Genomic DNA, 27,488 nt, shown 5'->3' with positions numbered 1-27,488 from the left:
ATGACCATTAGGAGGCACCACCAAGAGAGCTTTGGGTGGCTGAAGTAACGCCACCGCTCCCCTCTCGGAGCTGGAGTACTTTCTGTATATTACTTGAAGCTTGTTCTTGCTTGCTGCTCCATGGAATCCCACCAAATGCTTTGCACAATCACTGTGGTTCACATATAACAACAACAATAGCACAATTAGTTGACGCCTTATAATCAATCACACAACAAACACATACAATCTTTTCAATTCACGTACATTAGTTGAGGCTCTGTGAAGCCAGTGTGCAGTTTGAGGGTCTCGTCCCAACCAGGGGCTTTCTTCAGCGTGCATCGAGCGGCGTAGACTGCCGAGGCGGCAATCATTGATGGGCTGTACATTATTGAGGTGTTGTAATGCATTATACCAAGTTCTGCCAGAAAATATACCAGATTTTCCATCTGCACCAAGTTTCATGTTCATATATACTCAGTTTTATATTTGTAAAACAAGGAAGGGATCAAGCATTCATTCATTCATTGTTACGAACCTCGTGATCGGAGTCCTTCGACGCCTTGATGAATCGAGCGAGGAAAACATAGGGAGTAGGCAAAGTCATGGTCCATTCAAGCTTCCCAAGTATCCTTTTCTCCATCATTAGTATCTGTTCATTCGTGTACGCTCTATCTGAAAGGCACACGAAGTCGTTTACCTGCAAAAAAGATGCCATGTTATGTTAGGACACCCACCTCTAGTAGTTATTGCTCTTAACAAATGTCGAATTTTACGCATACCTCTGGCGCCCAGATCTCCTCGTATTTGGAGGCTATGAGCATTGCCCCAATACCCAACAACTGCAATTCCCTTCTTGGAACTGCCTTCCTCGCAAGGAAGCGATCAATTATGTTGATGATGAGGTAGAATGTTTCAGGGGAAAGCTCGAACTTGTTGTGGACATCAACTAACCAATCCACCAATATTGCTCTCATTGAAGTGTTTATCTCTGGTTGTGAGTCCATATAGTCATGAGGCCTACTCTCATTCTTCAAACAAACAGAGACACATCAGTGAAATTATATTGGAGGGGCCGACTCGTATGAACCAAAAATGAATACAATAATGCATACCTCAACTTCCTTATAGAACTTATAAATGTCCTCAACATATTCCACTTCTGCCAACTCATTTCCAACATCTGCTGCGTCAATGTCAAATATCTGTTCCTTTGGTTTCTTGGTTACTCCACAAGCAGCCTAAATGAAAAAAATGATCCAATTATTAAGAGAATCACAACCAACAATGACTTTCAATGTCAAAAATTGTACCTTGCTTCTAGCCGTCATGACTGCGGTGAGAGTCTGTGCCTTCTTCTTTGAGACCCCTTCTCCTTCCTTTTTCTTGTTACCACATTTCACTTCCTTGCCCCGATCTTTTTCGACCGTATCCGGGCTTATCTCGATCACCTCGGCTTTCGGTTTGGAAACAACTTTCTTGGGTGCTGCCTTGGGAGCTCCTGCTTTCTTAACAGCCACAACCCCACCATCAAGAATGGGAGCAGCCCCATCTACACTAACAGGCACTTGTTTCTGGATTACAAAAGAAAACCAAAGATCTTCACAAACCTGAGAAACGATGAAGAAGAGTAGGCCAATATATCCGATGAAGGATTATGAGGAGACCTTATTATTTTCAGCTTTTGCAGCCGCTTGGGCATTAGCAAGCATCTGAGCGCAGAAACTCCTTGTAATAGGGCGATTAACCTTTGCGTCAATTCCTCGAACAGTTACCAGATTCCCAATATCACCCAATGCTCGGCGGCTCCTGGCACCCGCCGCTGCACCACCCTTCCCCTGCTTCCCTCTGCCGATCTCCACCTCGCCTTCCCCCATGAAAACAAATACCAATCAATACAAAAGAATCAGAAAGAAAACGAAAAAAAATACAAGACCCCGTGAAAGAGAAGCACAAACAAATCGGCACAATACAGGAAGTAACACCATGGGAAGTACAGAACAGGGCAGAATTGTTCGTATTTGAAGCGATTTGGGGTTCGAATCATGATAATACTAATCGAAATTTAAGTTCAGAAGAAACCCAGAAAAAAGTGTACCTCTGATTTGTTGGGGAACTACTGCTCTTGAAGCCATTGTTTGAAATCAAAACCCTTTTTTCTTCTTCTGGAAGTATTCTTGAGGTCTCCTCTCTCCCTCTCTCTCTCTCTCTCTCTCTCTCTCTCTCTAATATGAAAATCAATTCATTCGGAAGCAAAGCGTTGGAATGAGAAGCTTTTTGAAGCTACAGGCGGACGCTTCTAACGGTCGGATGAGTTTGAAATCCTGGCCGTTGGATCTTTCAATGATCCCACGGCTTTGGTTGTTGGGAAAGATAGCCGTTGGAGCTTTAAAAACTACCATTACAAGTTTATTCCTTTCCCTTTTCGAAGTTTTGTATTTATTTTCTCTTAATCTTAAAATGTATGTTCATTTGGTCGTAATTTTTTAAATTTTATAATAATTAATATGTCTCCGAGTTTTTTTTATTTTATATTTGATAAAAAAAAAAATCACTATTTCACGTCATCACAATTGAGACAACTTTTTCAAATTGAATTATGAATTTATTTAAGTTTAGATGAAAATTGTATGTCCTCTCCAACCAATATTTATATATATATATATTATTGATTATTATTGAAGATAGATATAGTTAAAAATTACATGAACTTCTTAATGTCCGAGAGTACAAAATAGGGTGACATAGACCTCATGGTATAACCACTAGTTGATCTCGGTCACTGTCCTATACGCCCTTGCCTTTACTTGTAAATATTTTTTATTTTTTTTATTTTTTTTTGAAAAGGTTGAGTATTGAAAGATGTCGAGTAACTTCTTACTAAAGTTAGTGTGAGATCCCACATTGGTTGGAGAGGGGAAGGAAACATTCTTTAGGGTGTGGAAATCTCTCTCCCGCAGACGCGTTTTAAAGACCTTGAGGGAAAGCCCGAAAGTGAAAACTCAAAGAGGACAATGTTTATTAGCAGTGGGCTTGGGCTATTACAAATGGTATTAGAGCCAAACACCGGGCGATGTGTTAGGGAGGAGGCTAAGATAGAAGAGGGGTGGACGCGAGACGGTGTGTTAGCAAGGATGTTGGGCCCTGTAGGAGGGTGGATTGGGGTCCCGTATTGATAGGAGAAGGAAACAAATGTCAACGAGGACGCTAAGCCCCGAAGTGGATGGATTGTGAGATCCCACATCAGTTGGGGAGGAGAATGAAACATTTTTTAGGGTGTGGAAACCTCTCCCTAGCAGACACGTTTTAAACAAAAAAAAACTCAAATAAGACAATATCTGCTACTGGTGGGTTTGGACGGTTACAAAAAAAATTAGGTGCACGGTAGTTTCATCCTTTTGTTCTCATGTTACCTACTTTAATTGATTGATTCTACCAAAAAAATCTTGATAAGTGCTATTTTTTAACTACACAATGTCCTCACGTCCCTTCTAAGAATTTGCACAGGCTTTTTTTCGTAACTCAAGCTTTCGTGTATATACAACCGTTAATAATGGATTATGTTAGAAGGATTTGTCATATATTTATGCAACATAGATACGTAAAATAACATTATGAATTTGCAAGAGCGAAGGTGGTAGGACCAAATGATTAGCTAGTAATTCAAACCGTTTCAGAATCTAAAACAATTCGATAGAGTGTGAGCTCCATTTTTCCTTTCGACCACACTTCAATAACGTCTTGTATCCCATTGCAAACTTAAAGTCTATATGTGTCATGACCTGATTTTTCACGTCCGGTCACGACTAACTTGTAAAAATATCTATAAATAAAAATTCATGTTTAAAACAAAACATAAATACATTTTATGGAAATGAGTGAATTTCATCTCGTGAAATTATGTTCCCAACTCTCTGTCCCTAAATGCATATTCAATTGGCTACAAAACTATTTTCACTCATGTTAATCAAAGGACAAGCCTCACATATAGGAGTCCATAACTCACTCAGGATTAAGATTGAGTCGATCATCTAGTCAAATATTAATCTTCTCAATTAATAAATTGATAAACAAATATTAAATATTTATAGGATCCCCCTACTCACATGTATTCATATCAATGATTTGAATTAAATCATTTATAACAATTACAAAATGGGGTATTAATAGTGTTACCGAGATAAGGTACCCAACCTCATCCATATATTATAGACCCTTTAGGTTATTACTTGAACATGATCCTCCTATATGTCAACTACACGGTTCAAGATTAAATTAATAGCCTTCAATTCTCATAAAATGGATAACATTATAAATAAAATAATCAAAATAATTAAATAGTTTATTATGAGTACATTCTAACAAATAAATAAATAAATAAATAAAGTTCATGTTCATTTCCAATCGATTCGAAGTAAAACTACTTGCTCGATGATATTCGTCAGCTTCAATTTTCTTGTGTAGGACTATTAGAGAGTATTTTATAGAAGCAAAAAGAAATCGATGAGAAATGGTTCGATTGAGGCTTAATTGAATAAAAATAAATAAAATGAGGTGTAATTTAGAGGTGATGTGGTCGACTTAATTGAACTGATCACGTCATCATCTTCTTCCTCTAAAAATGAAGTGCAAGCAAGAAGACGATTTGAGTGGTTCTATACCTCTAAAAATTACTTTCTAACGTAGATTAAGCTTCTAAACTCGATTTCTTCTACAAAGTAGTAGAGAAAGGGACCAACCTCGTGCTCTTTGAAGTCTTCTAATGAAAGATTCCTTAATGACATTGAAACTCATTGGACTAAGTGTGATTGGACGAATTTGTGTGGAGAGCTCAAATCGAAAATAGTTCTACCTCAGTTTGGCTGTGATGGACAGAATTGGGGAAGACATTGGTTGGGGAAGAGAACGAAACACAAAAAAAGACAATATCAAGTTTGGAATCAAATAATCTACTATCACTCTCAAATTTAGATGAAATTCAAAAATACGAAACTCAAAAACTCCCAACTCTAAACTTATTATTTATTGAAGGTCCATCCAACTGCGTTTTTTTGTCCCAAATGATTGTCCAAAAAATTAGCTCCATTTGTGGCCTTGTCTGGACTCGAGGTTGCAAATTCCACCTTTGAATGCCTAGGTGTCAGCCTCCTATAGGTCCTATTAAAATTTGAGGACAATTTAGTAATTTTATCTAAAAGATATCGAGAAGATTCTCTAGTAGGCTCATTTAGAAACGTTTCTCTAATAGGCTCATTCGAAAATAAAATCTAGACTACAAATGTCGTGGAGAAACTAAAGCGCAATTACCAATTAGTTCAAGGGCGTCTTTACAATTTTCTATTTTTGAATATTTTATTTAAAGAAAATCTAACAATTTCTTTCATTATTTTGGTCCTTGAGATTTCTTCATTATAATTAATTGAATATATTTTCATTTTACTTAGACCCCTTGGAGGTTCTAAAACTCCAACGGCTATCTTTCCCGACAACCAACGCCGTGGGATTATGAAAGATCCAACGGCCAGGATGTAAAACTCATCCGACCGTTAGAAGCGTCTGCCTGCAGCTTCAAAAAGCTTCTCTCATTGCTTCCGAATGGATTCATTTTCATATTAGAGAGAGAGTGAGAGAGAGAGGGAGAGGAGACCTCAAGAATACTTTCAGAAGAAGAAAAACGGGTTTCGATTTGTGTTTGTTTCTCTTTCTCCTTTGAAGATTTTAAAAATGGCTTCAAGAACAGTAGTTCCCCAACAAATCAGAGGTGCAATTTTTTCTGGGTTTCTTCTGAACTTAAATTTCTGATTAGTATTTTGAGGATTCGAACTCCAAGTCGCTTCGTGTTTGTAAGATCTGTAATCCGTGTTCTTGGGTTGAATTTTCTATGGCATTTCAGTAAAATAAGGATTGAGGAGAAGTCTCTGGCATATTTCTTCATGTTCTTTCTGTTTCTTTTGTATTGAATTGTATTTTTTTTATGGGGTAAGGTGATGAAGCCATCGGGGGAGGAAAGCAGGTGAAGGGCGGGGCGGCGGTGGATGCGAGGAACCGCAGAGCATTGGGTGATATTGGGAATCTGGTAACCGTTCGAGGAAATGACGCAAAGGCAAATCGCCCTGTTACAAGGAGTTTCTGTGCTCAGTTGCTTGCCAATGCCCAAGCTGCTGCAAAAGCTGAAAATAATAAGGTCTCCTCATATATATCATTCATCCGATTTTGTACTAGTCTTTCTTGTTTTTTATCTCGGCACTGTAACGTGTTTGGATCTATGAATCTATTTTTGTAATGCAGAAATTAGTGCCTGTCAGTGTAGATGGGGCTGCTCCTATTCTTGATGGTGGTGTTGTGGCCGTTAAGAAACCAGGAGCTCCCAAGGCAGCAACAAAGAAGGTTGTTTCCAAACCGAAAGCGGAGGTGATTGAGATAAGCCCGGATAAGGTCGAACAAGATCGGGGCAAGGAAGTGAAATGTGGTAACAAGAAAAAGGAAGAAGGGGTCTCAAAGAAGAAGGCACAGACTCTCTCCGCAGTCCTGACGGCTAGAAGCAAGGTACAATTTTTGACATTGAAAGTCATTGTTGGTTGTGATTCTCTTAATAATTGGATCATTTTTTTCATTTAGGCTGCTTGTGGAGTAACCAAGAAACCAAAGGAACGGATATTTGACATTGACGCAGCAGATGTTGGAAATGAGTTGGCAGAAGTGGAATATGTTGAGGACATTTATAAGTTCTATAAGGAAGTTGAGGTATGCATTATTGTATTCATTTTTGGTTCATACGAGTCGGCCCCTCCAATATAATTTCACTGATGAGTCTCTGTTTGTTTGAAGAATGAGAGTAGGCCTCATGACTATATGGACTCACAACCGGAGATAAACACTTCAATGAGAGCAATATTGGTGGATTGGTTAGTTGATGTCCACAACAAGTTCGAGCTTTCCCCTGAAACATTCTACCTCACCATCAACATAATTGATCGCTTCCTTGCGAGGAAGGCAGTTCCAAGAAGGGAATTGCAGTTGTTGGGTATTGGGGCAATGCTCATAGCCTCCAAATACGAGGAGATCTGGGCGCCGGAGGTATGCGTAAAATTCGACATTTGTTAAGAGCAATAACTACTAGAGGTGGGTGTTGTTGAAATATCATCACTAGCCCAATAGAGTCAAGCCCAATAATTGTACTAGCCCAATAGAGTCAAGCCTAATTGTACGAGCCCAGTATATTTATTTTAGTAGAGATTTTAGGAGAAAGAGATGTAGATATTTTAGGAGAAAGATTCAATTTGTTAGGTCTAGATTCAAATCGGTTAGGTCTAGATTTAGATTGGTTAAATATAGATTGTTTACTCTTAGTATAAATACCCCCACCCTACCTAGGTTATTCATCCAAGAAATCTAAAAACAATAAAAAGCAGAAGTATTCTACAGAGTGTCTTGTATTCTCTTCTCGATTGGTCTTAATAAAGAGAGCGAGTGTTTCCCACAGTGAGTTGTGTTCAACATTTGGTATCAGAGCGAGGTTAGTGTAGGTTATCTGATCTCTTGGAATCCTTAGTATGCTCTGTGGTTGCAGCTCTGCCTGATCTTCCACATCAGAAACGATTTCTTGAGATTAGTGGTGAGTGAGTTTCTTTTGTGTCGTGAGAAGTCTGTGACTCTGCAAGTCTTGTGTCAAAAGAACTTGTTTGGTATTACTGAGGTATGGCCAACACGATGAGTGATTTCCAAATCGTTGGAGGAATTAAGAAACTCAACAACAACAACTACAACACGTGGGCAACATGCATGATGTCCTATTTACAAGGACAGGATCTTTGGGAGATCGTTGGCGGGTGTGAAACTACGCCGCCAGAGGAGGATTCTAACGACGCCTTGCGCAAATGGAGAATCAAAGCAGGCAAAGCAATGTTTGCCTTGAAGACCACCATCGGAGAAGAGATGTTAGAACATATTTGGGATGACAAGACACCGAAAGAAGCATGGGACACATTCGTGATGTTGTTCTCAAAGAAGAATGATACGAGACTACAACTTCTGGAGAATGAGTTGTTGTCAATTTCACAACGTGATATGACGATTGCTCAGTACTTCCACAAGGTCAAATCGATCTGTCGGGAGATTACTGAACTAGACCCAAAGTCCGCCATTGTAGAATCTCGAATGAAGAGGATTATAATCCACGGATTGCGACCAGAATATCGAAGCTTCATTGCTGCTGTACAAGGATGGCCCACTCAACCATCACTGGTAGAGTTCGAAAATTTGTTAGCCAGCCAAGAAGCCATGGCTAAACAAATGGGAGGCTTCACGTTGAAGGGTGAAGAAGCACTCTACACGAGTGAAAGTCAGAGCAATAATAGGCCGTCTACCAGACGTGGATACAATGGTGACAAAAGAAGAAGCCACCAAGGGATTGCACAACCTGAGAGAGCTCAGAAGAACGACAACAAGAGTTTTCAAAGAACGAGATTTGGTGGTATTTGCTATAACTGCGGGAAAAAGGGCCATATGTCTAGAGATTGTTGGTCCAGGAAAAAGACCATTGAAAACAATGTGGCAATATCCAAAAAGAAGATAGAAGATGAATGGGATGCAGAGGTACTATGTCCCATAGAAGAAGACGAGCTAGCACTCATGGCGACAATGGAAGACCATATCAACTATGAGAATGACTGGATCGTTGATTCAGGATGTTCAAATCACATGACTGGCGATCAGAGAAAATTGCAAGACAAGAAAGAGTACAAAGGAAGTCGTATGGTACGTACAGCAAATAACACACAGTTATCAATTGCTCAAATCGGCAATACGACAATCATGCCTGGCAATAAGTCTGATACAGTGTCGCTACATAATGTTTATCATGTACCGGGTATAAAGAAGAACTTGTTGTCAGTGTCACAACTAACAACATCAGGAAGCTATGTCTTGTTTGGGCCAGAAGATGTAAAAGTTTATCAAGATGTTAAGATAATAGGAAAGCCGACGATAGAAGGACGAAGAGTGGAGTCTGTCTACGTTCTATCTGCAGAGTCTGCCTATGTTGACAAGACCCGAAAGAATGAGACGACAGATCTATGGCATGCAAGATTGGGACATATTAGCTACCATAAGTTGAAGCTGATTATGGAGAAATCTATGCTCAAAGGTCTACCACAACTGGAAGTCAAAACAGACGTTGTCTGCGCTGGATGTCAGTATGGTAAAGCTCATCAATTACCATACAAAGAGTCAAGTTTCAAAGCAAAGAAACCATTAGAGTTAGTTCACTCTGATTTGTTCGGCCCAGTCAAACAAGCATCGATCAGCGGAATGCGGTATATGGTGACATTTATTGACGACTACTCAAGATATGTGTGGATTTTCTTTATGAAAGAAAAGTCTGACACGTTCTCAAAGTTTCAAGAATTCAAGATGATGGTCGAAGGAGAAGTAGGAGCGAAGATTCGTTGTCTACGTTCAGACAATGGCGGAGAATACACGTCAGATGAGTTCGATCAATATTTACACGAGTGTGGGATACGACGTCAATTTACATGTGCCAACACGCCACAACAAAATGGTGTAGCAGAAAGAAAGAATCGACACCTTGCAGAAACCTGTCGAAGCATGTTACACGCAAAGAACGTTCCAGGAAGATTTTGGGCTGAAGCTATGCGAACTGCTGCCCATGTGATCAACAAGCTTCCTCAACCAAAGCTAGGGTTCGTCTCACCATTTGAGATACTATGGGATATGAAACCTACAATTAGTTACTTCCGAGTATTTGGCTGTGTTTGCTATGTATTTGTGCCTGACCATCTACGTAGCAAGTTTGACAAGAAAGCAGTCAAGTGTGTATTTGTTGGATACGACAATCAAAGAAAAGGATGGAGGTGCTGTGATCCAACAAGTGGAAAATACTATACATCAAGAGATGTAGTTTTTGATGAAGCATCTACATGGTGGTCCTCGGAGAAGAAAGTCTTATCAGATTCAAACATTGAAGAAATTCTACAACAGAAGCTGGGGGAGCAAACTACACAAATTCAATCAAATTTCGATGCATCTGAAAGTCCAAGCGACATTGATATTGACAAGCAGGAGGTGACTCAATCAAGCGAATCTGATAAAAATGAAACAACACATCAACAACTTAGGCGATCAAATAGAATCCGAAGGCCAAATCCTAAGTATGCAAATGCAGCTATTGTAGAAGATAGAGTTTACGAACCAGAGACATATGAAGAAGCATCACAAAACTCGGTTTGGCAGAAAGCGATGGAGGAAGAAATTATAGCCTTGGAGCATAATCAAACTTGGGAACTAGTGCCAAGACTAGGAGATATCAAACCCGTCTCTTGCAAGTGGGTCTATAAAATAAAGCGTCGACCGGATGGATCAATCGAGAGATACAAGGCTCGACTCGTGGCTCGAGGATTTTCTCAACAATATGGACTAGATTATGATGAAACATTCAGTCCAGTGGCAAAGATTACTACCGTACGAGTTCTGCTAGCACTCGCAGCAAGTAAAGATTGGAAACTGTGGCAAATGGATGTGAAGAATGCCTTCTTGCACGGAGAGCTAGACAGGGAGATTTATATGAACCAACCAAAGGGATTTGAGAGTGCAGCTAATCCTAATTATGTATGCAAGCTTAGAAAAGCTCTTTATGGACTGAAACAAGCACCGAGAGCTTGGTATGGTAAGATTGCTGAATTTCTTACCCAAAGTGGTTATTCAGTTGCGCATGCAGACTCAAGCCTATTCATCAAAGAAAGAGAAGGAAATTTGACAATTGTGTTGGTCTACGTGGACGATTTGATTATCACCGGGGACGATGAAAGAGAAATTTATCAAACAAGAGAAAATTTATCAATACGCTTTCAGATGAAAGAGCTAGGAGAGCTTAAACACTTCTTAGGCCTAGAAGTTGATCGCACAGATGAAGGACTGTTTCTCTGCCAACAAAAGTATACCAGAGACATGCTTCAGAAGTTCAACATGTTAGAGTGCAAGCAAGTTTCAACACCGATGGAGATAAATGCCAAGATTTGTGCACATGAAGGCAAAGAGTTGAACGATGAAACAACGTACCGACAACTAGTAGGTAGTCTTATCTACCTAACTTTAACTCGACCTGATATCTCGTATGCAGTTGGGGTTATGAGTCGATACATGCAAAGTCCAAAGAAGCCTCATCTGGATGCAGCTCGACGGATCTTGAGATATATCAAAGGTACAATCGACTATGGTCTTTTGTACAAAAGAAGCAAAGACTGCAAGCTAGTTGGATACTGTGATGCTGACTATGCAGGAGACCACGATACTCGGAGGTCAACCACTGGGTATGTGTTCAAGTTTGGTTCGGGAACAATTTCTTGGTGTAGCAAGAGACAACCAACAGTATCATTATCAACTACAGAAGCAGAGTATAGAGCAGCGGCTGGAGCAGCCCAGGAAAGTACATGGCTAAAACTCTTGATGGAAGATTTGCACCAGAAAATTGACTATCCAATATCACTTCTTTGCGACAACCAATCTGCGATTCGCCTTGCAGAAAATCCAGTGTTTCATGCTAGAACAAAGCATGTGGAGGTGCACTACCATTTCATTAGAGAGAAGGTCCTAAAGGAAGAAATTGAGATGCAGCAGATCAAGACAGATGACCAAGTGGCAGACTTGTTTACAAAAGGGTTGAATACTAGCAAACATGAGAGCTTTCGCTGTCAGCTCAACATGATGCAGCGAATGAGGACTAGTGCTGAGGGGGAGTGTTGAAATATCATCACTAGCCCAATAGAGTCAAGCCCAATAATTGTACTAGCCCAATAGAGTCAAGCCTAATTGTACGAGCCCAGTATATTTATTTTAGTAGAGATTTTAGGAGAAAGAGATGTAGATATTTTAGGAGAAAGATTCAATTTGTTAGGTCTAGATTCAAATCGGTTAGGTCTAGATTTAGATTGGTTAAATATAGATTGTTTACTCTTAGTATAAATACCCCCACCCTACCTAGGTTATTCATCCAAGAAATCTAAAAACAATAAAAAGCAGAAGTATTCTACAGAGTGTCTTGTATTCTCTTCTCGATTGGTCTTAATAAAGAGAGCGAGTGTTTCCCACAGTGAGTTGTGTTCAACAGGTGTCCTAACATAGCATGGCATCTTTTTTGCAGGTAAACGACTTCGTGTGCCTTTCAGACAGAGCGTACACGAATGAACAGATACTAATGATGGAGAAAAGGATACTTGGGAAGCTTGAATGGACCATGACTTTGCCTACTCCCTATGTTTTCCTCGCTCGATTCATCAAGGCGTCGAAGGACTCCGATCACGAGGTTCGTAACAATGAATGAATGAATGCTTGATCCCTTCCTTGTTTTACAAATATAAAACTGAGTATATATGAACATGAAACTTGGTGCAGATGGAAAATCTGGTATATTTTCTGGCAGAACTTGGTATAATGCATTACAACACCTCAATAATGTACAGCCCATCAATGATTGCCGCCTCGGCAGTCTACGCCGCTCGATGCACGCTGAAGAAAGCCCCTGGTTGGGACGAGACCCTCAAACTGCACACTGGCTTCACAGAGCCTCAACTAATGTACGTGAATTGAAAAGATTGTGTGTGTGTTTGCTGTGTGATTGATTATAAGGCGTCAAACTAATTGTGTTGTTGTTGTTATATGTGAACCACAGTGATTGTGCAAAGCATTTGGTGGGATTCCATGGAGCAGCAAGCAAGAACAAGCTTCAAGTAATATACAGAAAATACTCCAGCTCCGAGAGGGGAGCGGTGGCGTTACTTCAGCCACCCAAAGCTCCCTTGGTGGTGCCTCCTAATGGTCATTGATGAAACATTTGGTTGAAAAGAATTGAATATGATGATCTCTTGTTGCGTCAAGTAAATGGTGTGAAAGTTATCTTATTTATAAACAAATAAATTATAATAGTAATAAATAGAAATAACAATAAATAGAAAAATATTTATGGAAATAGTAATAAATGTAAATAAAAATAAATAGAAAAATACTTAGGATAATAAGACAAATATTAGATATTTGCCTTATAATAAAATATCAAATATAATATATATGATAAATTGCTAATCTTTAACCGTAATCAACCATCTTCTTATGTCACTTGTTGTTAGAAAATTGCTAACATAATATAATATCATATCATTCTCAAATAATCGTATGTATTTTCTCTTATATATGTTCAATATCCCTACGTGTTTTCTCTTATATATATGTTCAGTTTGTTAGGCATGATATGATACAATAGGATGGATCCAAAGTCGAATAATTATTACGAATTTTTTAATAAATAATATCTTTATTTTAGAATAAAGATATTAAATATTTTAAGAAAAGATTTAGATAAAAAAATTTAGATGTTTTAGAAATAGATACTAGTGAGTGTCTCTAAATAACCTTTCACCATATTTACCTTTTTATTCCAAAACAAATCCAAATCATATAGTATCGTTGTTTGATTTCTTGAAATTTTTAGTATACTTTGTTTAATTTTCTACATTAGAGATTTCTTAAAATTATTAGTGAGTAAGTTTTTTTTTTTGTGTCGTGATTAGTCCATGACTCAACACAATGAGGGATGAAACAAAGACAAGTGACCTTTGAGAGGTCGTTCGCAGAAGTGAAACCAACCCGGCAAAGAAGATTCTAATGGTTTTATTTAATTGATTCTTAACATTTTAATTTTGTTAATGTATAGTCTCAATTTTTAATTGATTCTTAATGGTTTAATTTAATTGATTCTTATCAATTTAATTCTGTTCACAAATATTTATTAACCAATTGGGGATAAGGATGACAGATTAGTAGAGAGAACTGGGGAGAGTTTTTTTAAACAATCTTCTTTTCATTTAATTATTATTATTATTATTATTATTTTGGCTATTACACCCAAATGTTGGCAACTCAGCGCTCAACGTAGTCGTGTGACACTCTTTTGTGCTGGCGATCTCTGTTAGAATTTAGTGCAACGTATGCTAGTTTGAATCGATTGCGAGGCTTCTGTTGTCTCACATCACGATAGTTTATATCATATTTGTCTCATTTCCTTGCCTCACATCACGATATTTTTGTATCGATTGCGAGGCTTCTGTTGGGGTTTACTCACTCGAGCTTCCCTCTTCAAATATGGTAATGGTAGCGATCGTTAGTTCATTATGGCTAAGATCCTTTCTCAACTATAGTGCCCACATCTTTTTCACCCCTCTTAGCTAACGAATGTTTGTCTTGATAATCATTAGGTTGGATCCCATTACTACTAAGCATTTTTGCTTGGGGCATGGGAATGATTTTATGTTCTAGTAGAAGTCCATCCCTAACATGATATCGAAGTCGTCCATCTTGACCATCACAAAGTCGATTCGTTCAGTCCAAGTCCCTAGCTTCATTGGAGTTCTGTTGGCAACTCCTAATACACGTAAAGTTGCCGAATTGATGGCCTTTATCTTTCCTACGTCTCGATGCCAAAAGATATTCAAGCGTTTTGCTTCGGTCTCCTATGTGAAGTAGTGGGTGGCTCCAGAGTCGATAATAGTGTTTCTGGTCACTCTGGAATTAACCCAGACCTCGACATACATAAGATTGTGTTCCACTGGCTCATCTGTCTCTTCCACTCTATTCTAAGAGAGCAGACAAGTACTTTAGTCCCCCATCTGAGGGTGTTCAAAGCTAACGACATTTTTTTTTCTATCGTCTCATACCCGACTCCTAAATTCACTTTGAGTTTTGCATGGAAAGAGTATGATGTCGTCTTTTGTGGGCATTCAAATTCTTGACCGCCCCCTTTGCATATAAAGCAAGACGCTAGGTCTCAACTTTGACTATGATTATTCAGGCTGTGAGGTCTTCGCCATGCAATCCTATCTCTCGGTTGGGAGGACTCACATTCCCCTTCTCTGCCTTTCAGTTTATCACTTCCCTATCTTTGAGGGAGTTGATTCATTAATTCATATTTACATCATTTGTGGACAATTGGTTCTACCCTATCTCTTGGAGTTGATCGATACTAAGATCAAATATTCATTCGGCAGTAGCATAGGTCATGGAAAGGTCTTGAACTCTTTGTTCGTTGAGCTTAATTTTCGCCCATGACTTCAATCCCTCAACAAAATTTAAGACCTTGCTTGTCTCGGACATATCACGAATGTCTAACATAAGCCCAGAAAACTATTTAACGTAGTCTCAGATACTGCCAGTATGCCTAAACTCTCTTAACTTCCTTCTTGAGATTATATCGACATTCTCTAAGAAGAATTGAGAGCAAAGTTCTTGTTTCATGTTAGTCCAAGTGTCCACAATACATTGACCATCTTGAATGTCCATGTATTTGGACCTCCACCACAACTTTGCATCGTCGGTTAGATGCATTGTTGCCAACACGATCTTCGCTTCTTCTACCACGGTATTTATGACTCAAAAGTATTGTTTGAGGTAGAAGATAAAGTTCTCTAGAGCCTTGGCATCTTGTACCCCACAAGGGCTTGGACTCTAGGACCTTTATCTTGTTAAATTATACTGTACCCCTAGTTGGGGTTTGGTTCTCCTCCACTTCCTTGATCACGTTTAATTTAGTGTTTAAATCCACCTCTTCAGTCCTTACAACTCTTAGACCATCTGAAAGATCGTTTATTGGGACTTGTCTAAGCCCTCGACACGTTCTTTCGTTCCGACAACAAAGCCTGTTGAGCTATCCCTACACTTGAAGCCACCAATAGTTGTGGCCATGTCTTCTAGGGCCTCGACCCTAATCATTAATTTGCCGACATACATGATTTCAAGAAAGCCTGCCATTCCATCGATCCTGTCGATTTTAGCGACAATCTCGTTCATGCAAGACTCCAATAGTCTCATTCTATCATGAACTTCCTCATGGAAAGTAACTACTTTTCGATTTCAGTCATTTGGTCAGCCTGAGACTTGCACAGCAGTGGACATATTTTTGTACTACTTTTCAAGGAACCGACTCGGCTCTGATACAACTTGTCACAATCGCACTCTTCTGGTAACGAGACAACGATTGTACAACACTTGTTCTAATCCAGCGAACAAGTCAGCTGTGAGAAATTCAGATTTTGCAGGCAACGTCGGCGTATGCTCGAGCCTCGAGTCACGTTTGAGAGAAATGTTTTGAAAAACATGAGCGAAAAAGTATATTGAAAACAATTTGAAAGAAAAAAAAATTTATAAACTAAAAGCGATTAGGCAACAACAACACCTTTGATAGCATATCACCTAGGTAGGAAGAAATGACGACTAGTCATATTTCCTATAGTACATTGTGGGATATTTTAGCCTAGGCGGATGTAAACATAATTTTGGTGAACTGTTATACATCCACCCACCTATTGACATAATATGCAATAAAGGCCTATCTAAGATGAAAGCATGTAAAATGGGTTTGGAACAGACATGCGGCTATGGACAATACGTCCTAGACAAGCATGATCAAGACATCCAGCATGCGGTCATAGACAACACGCCTTAGAAAAGCATGACCGTGACAGTAGCGCACATGCCTTTTGTGGAGCAATCGCGCCCGCTACTTGGCACGTTTCGCTTTATAATTCACTCCTCCAACTCCCGCATCCTATATTCGAGCCTTGAGTGCATTTCTTTTCCTCAATATACAAGGTTGCAGCACATGTCTTCACACTATGCACGTCTTGAAAAGTGCCTCTAGGTGGATAGATCGGGATGCCTCGAACACTTGTTTTTCTAAAACCCTCCTCCCTCTCATTAATCACTTACATGATCATAATTACGAAAAAGATGGTGACTTTGACTTCCTTTTATTTTTCACTGTTAGACGAACACGACTCTCCACAATGGTATGATATTGTCCACTTTGAGCATAAGCTCTCATGGCTTTGCTTTGGGCTTCCCAAAAGGTCTCATACCAATGGAGAGTGTATTCTTACATTATAAACCCATGACCATTCCCTAAATTAACCGATGTGAGACTTTCATCATCCAACATTCACTACTTTCAAATTAAAATCTCTCAAATTAAAATTTAAAAGAAAAAAAAAATAGATATTATCGGGTACGAGTGTTACACACATTCTTTCTATTCTTTATTTTGCAGTAGATTGTAGATGAATGGTCGATGATAAGAGAATGTAGGAGCCGTGCAACTGCAAAGGAGACTATTAGACTAGAGTTTTTTTCATCGTTTGAACATTGTCTATAAATTCAAGTCTCGAAAAATGAGTTATTATACTGCATAGATTGTTGTAAAAAAATATACCTTTCATCTAAATTAATTTCGTTTTACTATATCTAAACAACTTATAGTTTAAGCTAGCGTGCTCGTGTTTTTTCGAACCTTATCATCTAAAACTTACATTTTGTCTCATATTATCATCACAAATTTAATGCTTGGATTATTATAATTAGCACTATGGTGATTTTAACCATGAGAACACTAAAGAGCCCCATATCTTATGATTAATCATTTAATAATTGGCACTATGGGAGTCCACATGTATCCTAGGACATTTATTTAATATTAATAATATTCTAGGATAAAACATTATTTTGTTATGTTATAGGCATGATCAAACCCAATGTTGGAAGCCACGTAGAGTGTACACCAAAGAGTGCTCATGAAAACAGGCTTAAGTTGGCTCCGAACATGACATTATTTCGGTCTAAATACTAATTTAAGTTCTGAATCGTGTTGGATATAACATTATACTCGAAGCGAGATTTTAGTTTTCATACCCAATCGCTCAACTTGTTACTATTGATCGGATATTTAACCTTCAATTATGGTTTATCATATATCATATTTGACCCTTTATTATAAAATAATATCTTGTATTGTAAAGGATATTTAGCTTCGTGCATCTATTTATTGCTCTTCCCATTTCGTTTGTAATTTATTTGATCTTATTTGATTCGGTAAATGATTATAAACAGAGAATTCACCGCCCTCCCTTTAAATGTGGTGGTTTTAGAAAATATTCTTAGTGTCGACATAAAATATATATTCTCCAAAATTATTTTTTATGTCATTGATTGATACCAAAATTAGGTCGGTTGCAACCGTTTAAAAAAAATATACCCGACTAACTTAGATACATATCAATTTGAACATAATTCAACCAATTATGATATTACTTTTTTTTTTTTTTTTACCAAAGTGGTAGAGACTCAAATCTTCTATTATCGTGGATTGTTTAATGTGATCATATATTTTCGAATCAACTCGATTAAATTATCAACTTTATTCGTCTCATTGATTTTCATTCTTATTTCATCTCTAAATTTGGTGACCAATTTAGTTCTTTTAGTCACCAACTTTCTTCATATTAACACCATGTCCTTGAGGATCTTCCTCATCGCTAACCTCTATTCCATCACTACCATTTTTATTATCATTGTCACCATCTTTAGAGTCATCTCCTTGATTATCTTCGCCATCGTCGCCGCCTTTGTAATAATCATCATCTTCTTTATCGCCGTCCTTGTCTTTGCTCTCAAACTCGTCTTCAGAATAATCATATTCATAATTCTCTCCGGAATCTCCTTTTTCCTCATCAGGAACTCCCTCTTCAGATTCTCCTTTATCGTCGTCGTTAGGAACTCCTTCATGTTCTTCTTTGTCATCGTCGCAAGGAACTCCTCCTGATTCTCCTTCGACTTTGGAACGTTCATGATGAAACTTTGCTTCTAAATCACTGCCTCGCTTCATGGGGTTAGAGTATTTTTGGAGTAAGAGCCTTCTAGCATCAACTTGTAGAGGAAGAAGAGAGATGGAGAGAATAGATAGTAAAAGGAAGAGAAGAAGGTGCAACTTCATTTTCAACAAAAAAAACATAAGTGTTGCAAGTTTTAGTATGTGTTGTGGTTATGTTGTGTTGTAGTATGGTATTTATAGAGATATGAACACGTTGGTGACATTGGTGGAATTCAATGGCACTAAGCAATGGAAATTTAGTGGAACTCCCACCATGAATTTGATTTGAAGTTTTTCATTTTGGAGCACATTAGATGATGCACTAGGGTTACCATTTGTATTTGTTTAATATGTAGTTGATGTACATGAGGGTTGGATCATGAGTTCGGAAATATTGTTTTAACACTCATCGAGTTTTATATGTGAATCTACCACTTTACGGTGGCTCAATCATAGGAACTCTAAGTTAAGCGTGATTTGGTTCGAGAAATTCTATGTTGGATGCACCTTCCTAAGATGCATGTGAGTAAGGACAAAGCATGGTAAAAGGACTCGTGTTAGTTTGTGGAGATAGGTTTCACTTTTATAAGTGAGGAGTAAATAGCGTGACCATGTCCTAATGCCAAGGTCATCAAGTGTTGAATTTGGATTTTGAATCGTTATCCAAATTTTAGGCATGGGGCGTTACAAATGGTATCAGAGTGGTGCTTGTCTGAGTAAGATATGAATCAGAGACGAACCAATGTGGAAGATTGTGGCTATGAAATACTTGAGTAAAGGATTACATAAATGAACCAAGAACACATCTAGATAAGAGCAATCATGAGGACTAATAGAATTAAAAATACTCAGTAAATGACCTACTTGTGAGCTCTCATCACGTCCTTAACCTAGAAAGTTACCACGATATTTTTCTGTAAACTCTATTAAGTTTGGGCCACACATGATAATGACACCTATCATGAGCTAAACTATTTAGTAATCCTTCATCCTCTCTCATAGCTGGTTTAGAGGCTCTCAACCCTCCTTAGCCGGCTACCTACACACAATAGTATCTCTTAAAGACAGCTAGTTATGTAGTCCCTTGTCCCCTCTCAAGGCTAGTCTATGGGCTCTCAACCTGGTTCTACACATAGTAATAGCTCCTCAAGTAACTTCTTATGTAGCCCATCGTTCCCTCCCCGTTGGTTTATGGGCTCTTGACTCGCTTCTACACACATAGTGACTCCAAAAATTGATACTATTTACGTTACTTGTGGCCTAATAAGTTCTAATTAAATTTTCTTGGGTGAAATGGAGGTTTACTAAGTTTTTAGAGGCATTTAACCGGCTGAAATCTCATCCAGCATTTCCAAGACGCTCGAGATTAGCTCCTCAGGGCTAATCAAATCTCTAGGTGTACTCAAGTCTATACCTCTAACCACCACTCACGATCCTAGCTTGCTCTGTCTATTGGAAATATACTGAACTAGGCCATCATGCAAAAACTACTTGTGCATGCATTGCCCCTACTCTAGGCAGTCATAAGGTTTGACCTTGTCTCTTTGTCTCTTCAACCAAGGTCAAAATGCAACATTGCATCTTATCTCATCATATTAGTTTTCAACAACATGGTTCATGTATCGTGATGCCATCTGAAGTTCCAAGATGTCATTTTTCCTCGTTGATCACTCAATCATGCTTATCAAGAACCGATCCCATGAGTCAATTTGTTGTTGGGACATCCCAAACATCCATCCATTCACGTATTATTGAGTCATGAACTCTTTCATGTCCATGCTTAGTCATTTACAGATATTGTACCAGAGAGTGACCTCATATACCAATCTTCGACTCATGGGCTACGGCGCGATATCCACACCTCAAAAACCCCATTTTTAAACGAAGACATCCAAGATGTTCATCTTACAACACCCTCCCACACCATGACACACGATGTGTCATGGGGTAGCTCACTTAAGCCACAGAGCCAAGGAGTGGTGGAGAGCTGACACACCATGCCTCCCTTATTGTATATTTTAAGGCACTTTTTGTGTGGCAATAGTAAATATTGCAAACGGTCACACAATATCATGGAGCATTCATTGGATTTTTGTTGAACACCAAATTTAGAGAGATTCTATCATGTCAAAACTCATAATCGAACCTCGAGTTTTAAAACTCATAATGGATTTAACTCCACTTTCCCCTCAAGCATTTGTCCGCATCTTTCATTTATGCAATTTTTTTCTTAATTAAGTGTCATGCGAGTCTTAAAAATAGATTGTGACACATTGTAGCATTGTGATGATAAAATAGAAAATAAAAAGGAACGATAAAAAATCAACCAAAACCGAGAGACAAACAAAATCAAATTGAGACTAAAAGATGAACCACACTTACCATCGCTTATATGAAAATGATGTGATTAGAAATGAAGAATACGAATGGAAAATGATGATCAAAGTCTTGGATCATGAAGATGAACTCATGAACTCATGAAGATGAACTCAATTTTTAAAAGTAACATGATTATCTCTAATCATGTTACTTTTAAAAATTTATAAAAAAATTTGAAGCGTAAAGATACTTTTAGATTTTTTTTTTTTTTTAATTTAGAGATGTTATTGAAGATTTTTTTATTAGATAAATACTTTAATGTTTAATAGAATCATACAAATTTCAAATTTGTGTGGTAACAAATTCATAGATTTTTTGTTAAGAACTTGGGACTATTTTAGAGTTAAAAACTTGTTTGAAACCAACCATTTATATATACGAATTAGAAAACAAACAAAAAAACAAAAAAGAAAGAAAAATATTTGAATTTGTAACTGCGGAGAGCGGATCGTGGGGGAGGGAAGCGGATGAGAGAGAAGAAATGAAGAAGAAGAAGCAAAAGTATGAAAGAGTGCGTTGATATTTGAAGTTTGTTAGAGACAGTTTTAGTTTTAGCAGGAAAAAAAGGTGTCTGAATCGGCCAAATATGGAAAATGGCTAAAACGGAGGCGATGATCGTGGGAGGAACAGTGTGTGAAATAGAGATTCAAAAAGGGGTTGGGGCTGTGGGTTTTTTGGGCACTGCATTGGGGTTGAGGAATTTCTTCTTCTTTCATACTGGTCAAAGGGGAGCGGGAGGGCTCTCTTTCTCAATTTTGCCGGTGACCCAACTGGTTTCTCTCGCGCTCCCATTCTTCTTTTCGTCTCCCTGAATGCCTTAATCAGTGTTCAGGGTAATTTCCCTCCATTAATCCTTCTTGTTTTTGTCTTGTTTTTGGTTTCCGGGAAAATTTCTATGAATCCCATGAATAATTAGTAGATATGACCTTGTTGCTGTCTTTTTGGTTCTTGTTTGGTTATTGGGTACTCACTTGTTTATCTTTTCTGGGTTTGTAGATGGGAGAAGGGTTTATTTTCTGTTTGGTTCCTGGGAAAATTTCTATGAATCCCACGAATAATTAGTACTTATGATTTTGTTTTTGTCTTTTTTGTTCTTGTTTGATTATTGGGTATTCACTTGCATAAGTCTGATGGATAGATGAGAGAACTCTTAATGTTCTGTTTGGTTGCCTGGAAAATATGTGCATTAAGCAGATAGAACGTGCAATGTTTAATGATTTTCTTGAGAAATGGCGTTAAATCTGAGTCTTGCTAGTTGTGTCTAAATCATAGTATGATATGATGAGCTTTTTTATTTTGGTTTCAGAACATTCGGGTGATTTATATGCAAAGGGGCGAGGGATTAATAGGTTTGATGCTAACACTCAACAATCATTTACTTGATTTTCATAACATGATATTCAGATTTTCTGATTCTAACTTCTCTTCAGGTTGTGATGGATTCCAGAAAATTGGGTGGAAAACGGCGTGCATTTGTTAATCATGCATAAACTGAAGTACAAAGCTGCATCTGATATATTTCAACTTAATCTGACCTTAATGGGTAATAAAGTCTAAGAACTATCCTCCTTTCTGTATCTTGCTGCTATGGTTGTTCATTTGTTCTAATGGAATAGATATTGGTTTGCTGCTATGGTTGTTCATTTGTTCTATAATGGAATAGATACCGATTTGCTGCTATGGTTGTTTCTATAATGGAATAGATATTGATTTGCTGCTATGGTTGTTCATTTGTTCCAATCGAATAGATATCAATTGCAAATGGGAAATGGTTTGATTTGAAATTGTGGTGTTTGATTGGGGGAGTGATGTTTATTACAGGGAAGACAGATCCTTAGGGAAAACCGTGATAATATTTGAATTCATTGGCATGCAACTGTCAGTAAGCTGCATGAACAAGATGGCCATTGTGGTTAATCAGCATCGTGAATTTAAACCATTCTGCCGGTCTCAGAGATGTAAGCTTCAATCTTATAGTCATCTTCACTACAGCAATGGTGAAATCGACCGAACCAATCTTGTGAATTCGTTGAGAGAAGCATTTGAAGTTGCTTGTATACATCGAAGCTTTTCGACACCGTGTCTATCTTTGGTAGAAGAAGTTGAGAACAAACCAAGAATAAAAATGGTGGTTGGCCGTAGTACTGCACGGCTACATGCTGTGATAGAAGAGGCTGCAAACGCTTTGGCATGTGGTGTGGATCCGGTACCGGTGTCGAGTGGGTTAGGTGGTGCCTATATCTTGTGTAATGAAAGTGGGGTTAACATTGCTGTGACAAAGCCTATCGATGAAGAACCATTTGCCTGTAATAATCCAAAAGGTTTTGTAGGTAGGTTGATGGGTCAACCTGGTTTGAAGCGCTCGGTTCGAATTGGTGAAACTGGGATTCGTGAATTGGCAGCTTATCTGCTAGACTATGGTGGCTTTGTCGGTGTTCCTCCAACAGCTTTGGTGGAAATTTCTCATGTTGGATTCCATGTTAATGATTCATTTGGGACTCCAACAACAACTCCTCCTCCGTGCAAGATTGCATCACTCCAGAGTTACGTAGATCATGATTGTGATGCTGGAGAGCTGGGTCCGTCTAGCTTCTCGGTCGCTGCTGTTCATCGCATTGGGATTTTTGATATCAGACTTCTAAATATTGATAGGCATGCAGGCAATTTACTTGTGAAGAAGAAGCAAAGGCATGAGAATTGTGGCGTTGGGGAGGTTGAGCTCGTGCCGATTGATCATGGACTTTGCCTTCCCGAGTGGCTTGATGATCCGTATTTTGAATGGCTTCACTGGCCTCAGGCCTCAGTTCCTTTCTCTGAGACTGAACTTGAGTACATTGCCAATCTGGATCCCTTCAAAGATGCACAACTCTTGAGATCTGAGCTTCCTGGTATAAGGGAGGCCTCCATTAGAATTCTCATTCTGTGTACCATTTTTCTGAAAAAAGCTGTAGCTTTTGGACTTTGTCTTGCTGACATTGGCGAAATGATGACCCGGGAATTCGGCTGTGGCGAAGAAAACTTGAGTGCATTAGAGAACCTTTGTGCTCAAGCTGTGGCCCTTGTACCAATTATCGGTTCAGGCGAACACGAAAACGAAGACCCGGAAATGTTTCAATTCGAAAGCGAACGCAAATATGGTCTCAACAAAGAGGTTTTTTATTATCCCCAATGCCAAGACACTCCTGAAGTTAACCTCCCATATCCTCTAACTCAATCAAACACTACTACTACTACAACAACAACCACATTGTGCAACATTGAATCCAATAAAAACAACAACAACACACACAATGACCACATCAATGACATGTTTCTGAAAACTAGTAACCACACCAGTTTGATCAAGAGCAAGAGTTTCTCTGTGCGGAATCTTCACAGCGAGAGCGGGGCGATCATGTTCGGAGAAATGAGTAGGGAAGAGTGGGAGCTGTTCTTGGATAGTTTCGAGAAGCTCTTACCAGAAGCACTCGACAAGACGAGACACGTAGGCTCGAAGTTACTGAGGATGGGAACTTCTTGCAAGTTCTGATTTGGTTTATCATATGGATGTGGATGTGGTGGAATGCAGCAGGTCGCCCATCCTCGTTACTAGAGAAGAAGGAACTGTATAATATATTTATATTTCGTTTATCATAGAATAGATGAACGATGACGATGTTGACGATGACGATGACGAAGACGACAGACGACCATAGTTGCAGAGGGGTAAAAGTGAGTGGTGAGTTAGGCAAGCCATCCTTTCCCTTGTATGACGTTTCTTTACACAAATTTCCTCATATTTTTGCTTGTGACACGAATCAAATGCCTGTGCGGATTGCGTTTTAGTTGCAGGTATTGGATTTACTGTGTCCTTAGAAAATATTCTTCAGCTCTTTCCCTCTTTTGTAATCCCATAATTCACTTTCTTATATATAATTTATAATCTTTACACATATCTATGTGTACTTTCTTACCGGCTCTCGAGAGTACAAGTGATATGCTCTCTTGAGACACTGTGCTCTAGAGGCAACAAGAGACATTGTGCTCTCTTAAAACACTGTGCTCTAGAGACGACAAGAGACATTGTGCTCTCTTGAAACACTGTGCTCTAGAGACGACAAGAGGCACTGCGCTCTCTTGAGGCTCTAGAGACGACAAGAGGCACTGCGCTCTCTTGAGGCTCTAGAGACGACAAGAGGCACTGCGCTCTCTTGAGGCTCTAGAGACGACAAGAGGCACTGCGCTATCTTGAGGCACTATGCTCTAGAGACGACAAGAGGCACTGCGCTCTCTTGAGGCACTATGCTCTAGAGACGACAGGAGACACTGCGCTCTCTTGAGGCACTATGCTCTAGAGACGACAGGAGACACTGCGCTCTCTTGAGGCACTATGCTCTAGAGACGACAGGAGACACTGCGCTCTCTTGAGGCACTATGCTCTAGAGACAACAGGAGACACTGCGCTCTCTTGAGACTCTAGAAGCGACAAAAGGCGACAGGTGACACTATACTCTCTTGAGACTCTAGAAGTGACAGACGAAAAGAGACACTATACTCTCTTGAGACTCTAGAAGCGACAGACGAAAAGAGACACTATACTCTCTTGAGACTCTAGAAGCGACAGACGAAAAGAGACACTATACTCTCTTGAGACTCTAGAAGCGACAGACGAAAAGAGACACTATGCTATCTTGTCATCATCCTACCTTCACTATTCTTCTTTCTTCTTTGTTTGACTTTTTAGTTGAATTTATAACTCGGAATGTTTTATTTTTAATTATTTTATAATCTTTGAAGTTTACATGTAGTGGGCACTAGATTTAAAAAGAAGTCAGGTATTCAATTATTCAATAAAAATATTCTAAATTAAGTAATTAATAAAAATATTATTATTATTGATTTCATCTCATTTATTATTATTATGATTAATCTTATAAATCTATAGAGTAACGATATTTTCTTAATAATAATTTGTTTAAAATGATGTGTGACACGTGGACATATCTCAATAATGCCAAAACTATGGGATCACTGGAGTGAGGTTCACATGAAATTTCATAATCAAATGGAGGGTATTTCAGTCATTTGAAATCGAAGATGCTTAAATAGTTTTCCCAAGTGTAAAAAAAATAAGAGAAAAAGAATTTGTATCTCTTCGCAAAGAAAATGGCAGAGCCCCAAACTCGAGAAACTTTCGCCCAAAATCCATCACTCTCAACACTCTCCCGCTCCTCTTTCGTTGCCGCCGATTCAGATCCCGCCGATCATCCTGTAGAACCACCTGCCGTAGCCGTTACCGTCACAGCCGCCTCCGATTCCGGTGATGTAGGCATCGAGGATCCCGATTTGCTTCGAGAACCTAAACGCCGAAAGCACTGTCCGACGGCGCTCGAGAATCTGGACGAATTGACGTCAGCGTCGAACTCCAGCTTCGCCTTCACTTTCGACACCAAATTCTGCGGGTTCTCCGCGGAGATCACTCCGAAATTCGGATCGTTCAACTCGATCGCACACGAAACCGAGACGAAGAAGAAGAAGAAGAAAGAACAGAGATCGGTTCTCGATTGGGCGAGCGGAGTAAGAGGAGACGAAGAAAAGGAGAAATTAGATTCCGTACAGCGCGAACAAGATGAACAAGAAAACAAAGTCACCGATGCGTTGCTAGAAGCAATTGGAGAAGGAAGAGAAGGTCTGGAATCTGTGGCGGATTGAAACAGCAAATTCTTTGTAAAGTTAAAATTCTCTCTCTATCTCTCTCTCTGTTTCTGTCTGTGATATGAATTGTTATTGTTCGTTCGCCAATGGCGGCTCTGAAAATCACGACAGGTTTAGGGGATGATCTGGTTGCATATTAGGGCAAACTAATTGGAAATATCAAATTCAAATCAAAATCAAGAACGAGTGAATGAATTGTTGTAAAATCATGGAGTATGGATTCAATGTTCTGGTGAAGTGTTTTGGTTTCTTCTTGATTGAATTGCTAAATCGATCATGCTTAAGAGAGTTTGAACGAATGAATGAATTTGAAGAAAGCGTTTTTGGTTGGGAAAGAGTCAGCAACCACTACTTTTGACAGCACACGTGCATTGTTTTTGTTTATTTTCAGCGTCTTTTCTCTAAACACTTTTACTTTATGTATTTGCCAATCAATTGATTCTGGTCCTTTTTGTTCCTTCTCTCTATTTTGGATTGTATCCCTTTTCTTTTAATCACTAAAATTTTGAAGCTTTGTGGACAACAATGCTAGAAATAAATGGTTTTAAATTCAACTATTTATTTAGGATTTAATCATTTATATAAATCCTTTGATGCTTGATAATCATTTAATTTAATTTTTTTTATTTATAATTTTTTACTCTTTTCACAATGATTTTCATCTTATTAGCTTTTAAGTAAAAGACAATACTTCATAACATTAGTTATTTACTAGCAAGTTGCTTTAAATGCT

General features: G+C 38.7%; 4 protein-coding genes across 4 annotated transcripts in view; 2 read left to right on the top strand and 2 right to left on the bottom strand.

Moving 5' to 3' along the window:
* The window catches only part of LOC111465898 (G2/mitotic-specific cyclin S13-7-like), a 12,265-nt gene extending 10,151 nt beyond the window's left edge, over window positions 1–2,114 (bottom strand). The window contains exons 1-8 of the mRNA XM_023110352.1: window positions 2,078–2,114; window positions 1,647–1,846; window positions 1,293–1,553; window positions 1,095–1,220; window positions 762–1,010; window positions 518–679; window positions 247–428; window positions 22–151 (exon numbers count right to left, since the gene is read on the bottom strand). Coding sequence (XP_022966120.1) covers window positions 22–151; window positions 247–428; window positions 518–679; window positions 762–1,010; window positions 1,095–1,220; window positions 1,293–1,553; window positions 1,647–1,846; window positions 2,078–2,114 — 1,347 coding nt within the window. The remainder of the gene's footprint in view (window positions 1–21; window positions 152–246; window positions 429–517; window positions 680–761; window positions 1,011–1,094; window positions 1,221–1,292; window positions 1,554–1,646; window positions 1,847–2,077) is intronic.
* A 3,467-nt stretch (window positions 2,115–5,581) lies between these two features.
* LOC111466277 (G2/mitotic-specific cyclin S13-7-like) lies at window positions 5,582–12,854 on the top strand. Its single transcript, XM_023110891.1, has 8 exons — window positions 5,582–5,740; window positions 5,964–6,163; window positions 6,268–6,525; window positions 6,598–6,723; window positions 6,808–7,056; window positions 12,137–12,298; window positions 12,388–12,569; window positions 12,665–12,854. Exons 1-8 carry the CDS (start codon window positions 5,704–5,706, stop codon window positions 12,816–12,818), a joined length of 1,368 nt encoding a protein of 455 aa, XP_022966659.1. The 5' UTR covers window positions 5,582–5,703; the 3' UTR covers window positions 12,819–12,854.
* Window positions 12,855–18,198: 5,344 nt separating this feature from the next.
* LOC111466278 (secreted acidic protein 1A-like) lies at window positions 18,199–18,839 on the bottom strand. The gene is made up of 2 exons (XM_023110892.1): window positions 18,475–18,839; window positions 18,199–18,441 (listed from the first exon to the last, which is right to left on the bottom strand). The coding sequence occupies exons 1-2, from the start codon at window positions 18,821–18,823 to the stop codon at window positions 18,293–18,295; spliced, it is 498 nt and encodes a 165-aa protein (XP_022966660.1). The 5' UTR covers window positions 18,824–18,839; the 3' UTR covers window positions 18,199–18,292.
* A 2,641-nt stretch (window positions 18,840–21,480) lies between these two features.
* LOC111466275 (phosphatidylinositol 4-kinase gamma 8-like) lies at window positions 21,481–24,988 on the top strand. The gene is made up of 4 exons (XM_023110887.1): window positions 21,481–21,894; window positions 22,368–22,410; window positions 22,492–22,604; window positions 22,883–24,988. Exon 4 carries the CDS (start codon window positions 22,932–22,934, stop codon window positions 24,588–24,590), a length of 1,659 nt encoding a protein of 552 aa, XP_022966655.1. The 5' UTR covers window positions 21,481–21,894; window positions 22,368–22,410; window positions 22,492–22,604; window positions 22,883–22,931; the 3' UTR covers window positions 24,591–24,988.
* The last annotated feature ends 2,500 nt before the right edge of the window (window positions 24,989–27,488 follow it).

The sequence above is a fragment of the Cucurbita maxima genome, unplaced genomic scaffold, assembly GCF_002738345.1.
Source record: "Cucurbita maxima cultivar Rimu unplaced genomic scaffold, Cmax_1.0 Cma_Scf00030, whole genome shotgun sequence".
In the NCBI taxonomy this organism is placed as follows: Eukaryota; Viridiplantae; Streptophyta; class Magnoliopsida; order Cucurbitales; family Cucurbitaceae; genus Cucurbita; species Cucurbita maxima.
This window is presented reverse-complemented; position numbering and strand designations above follow the sequence as displayed.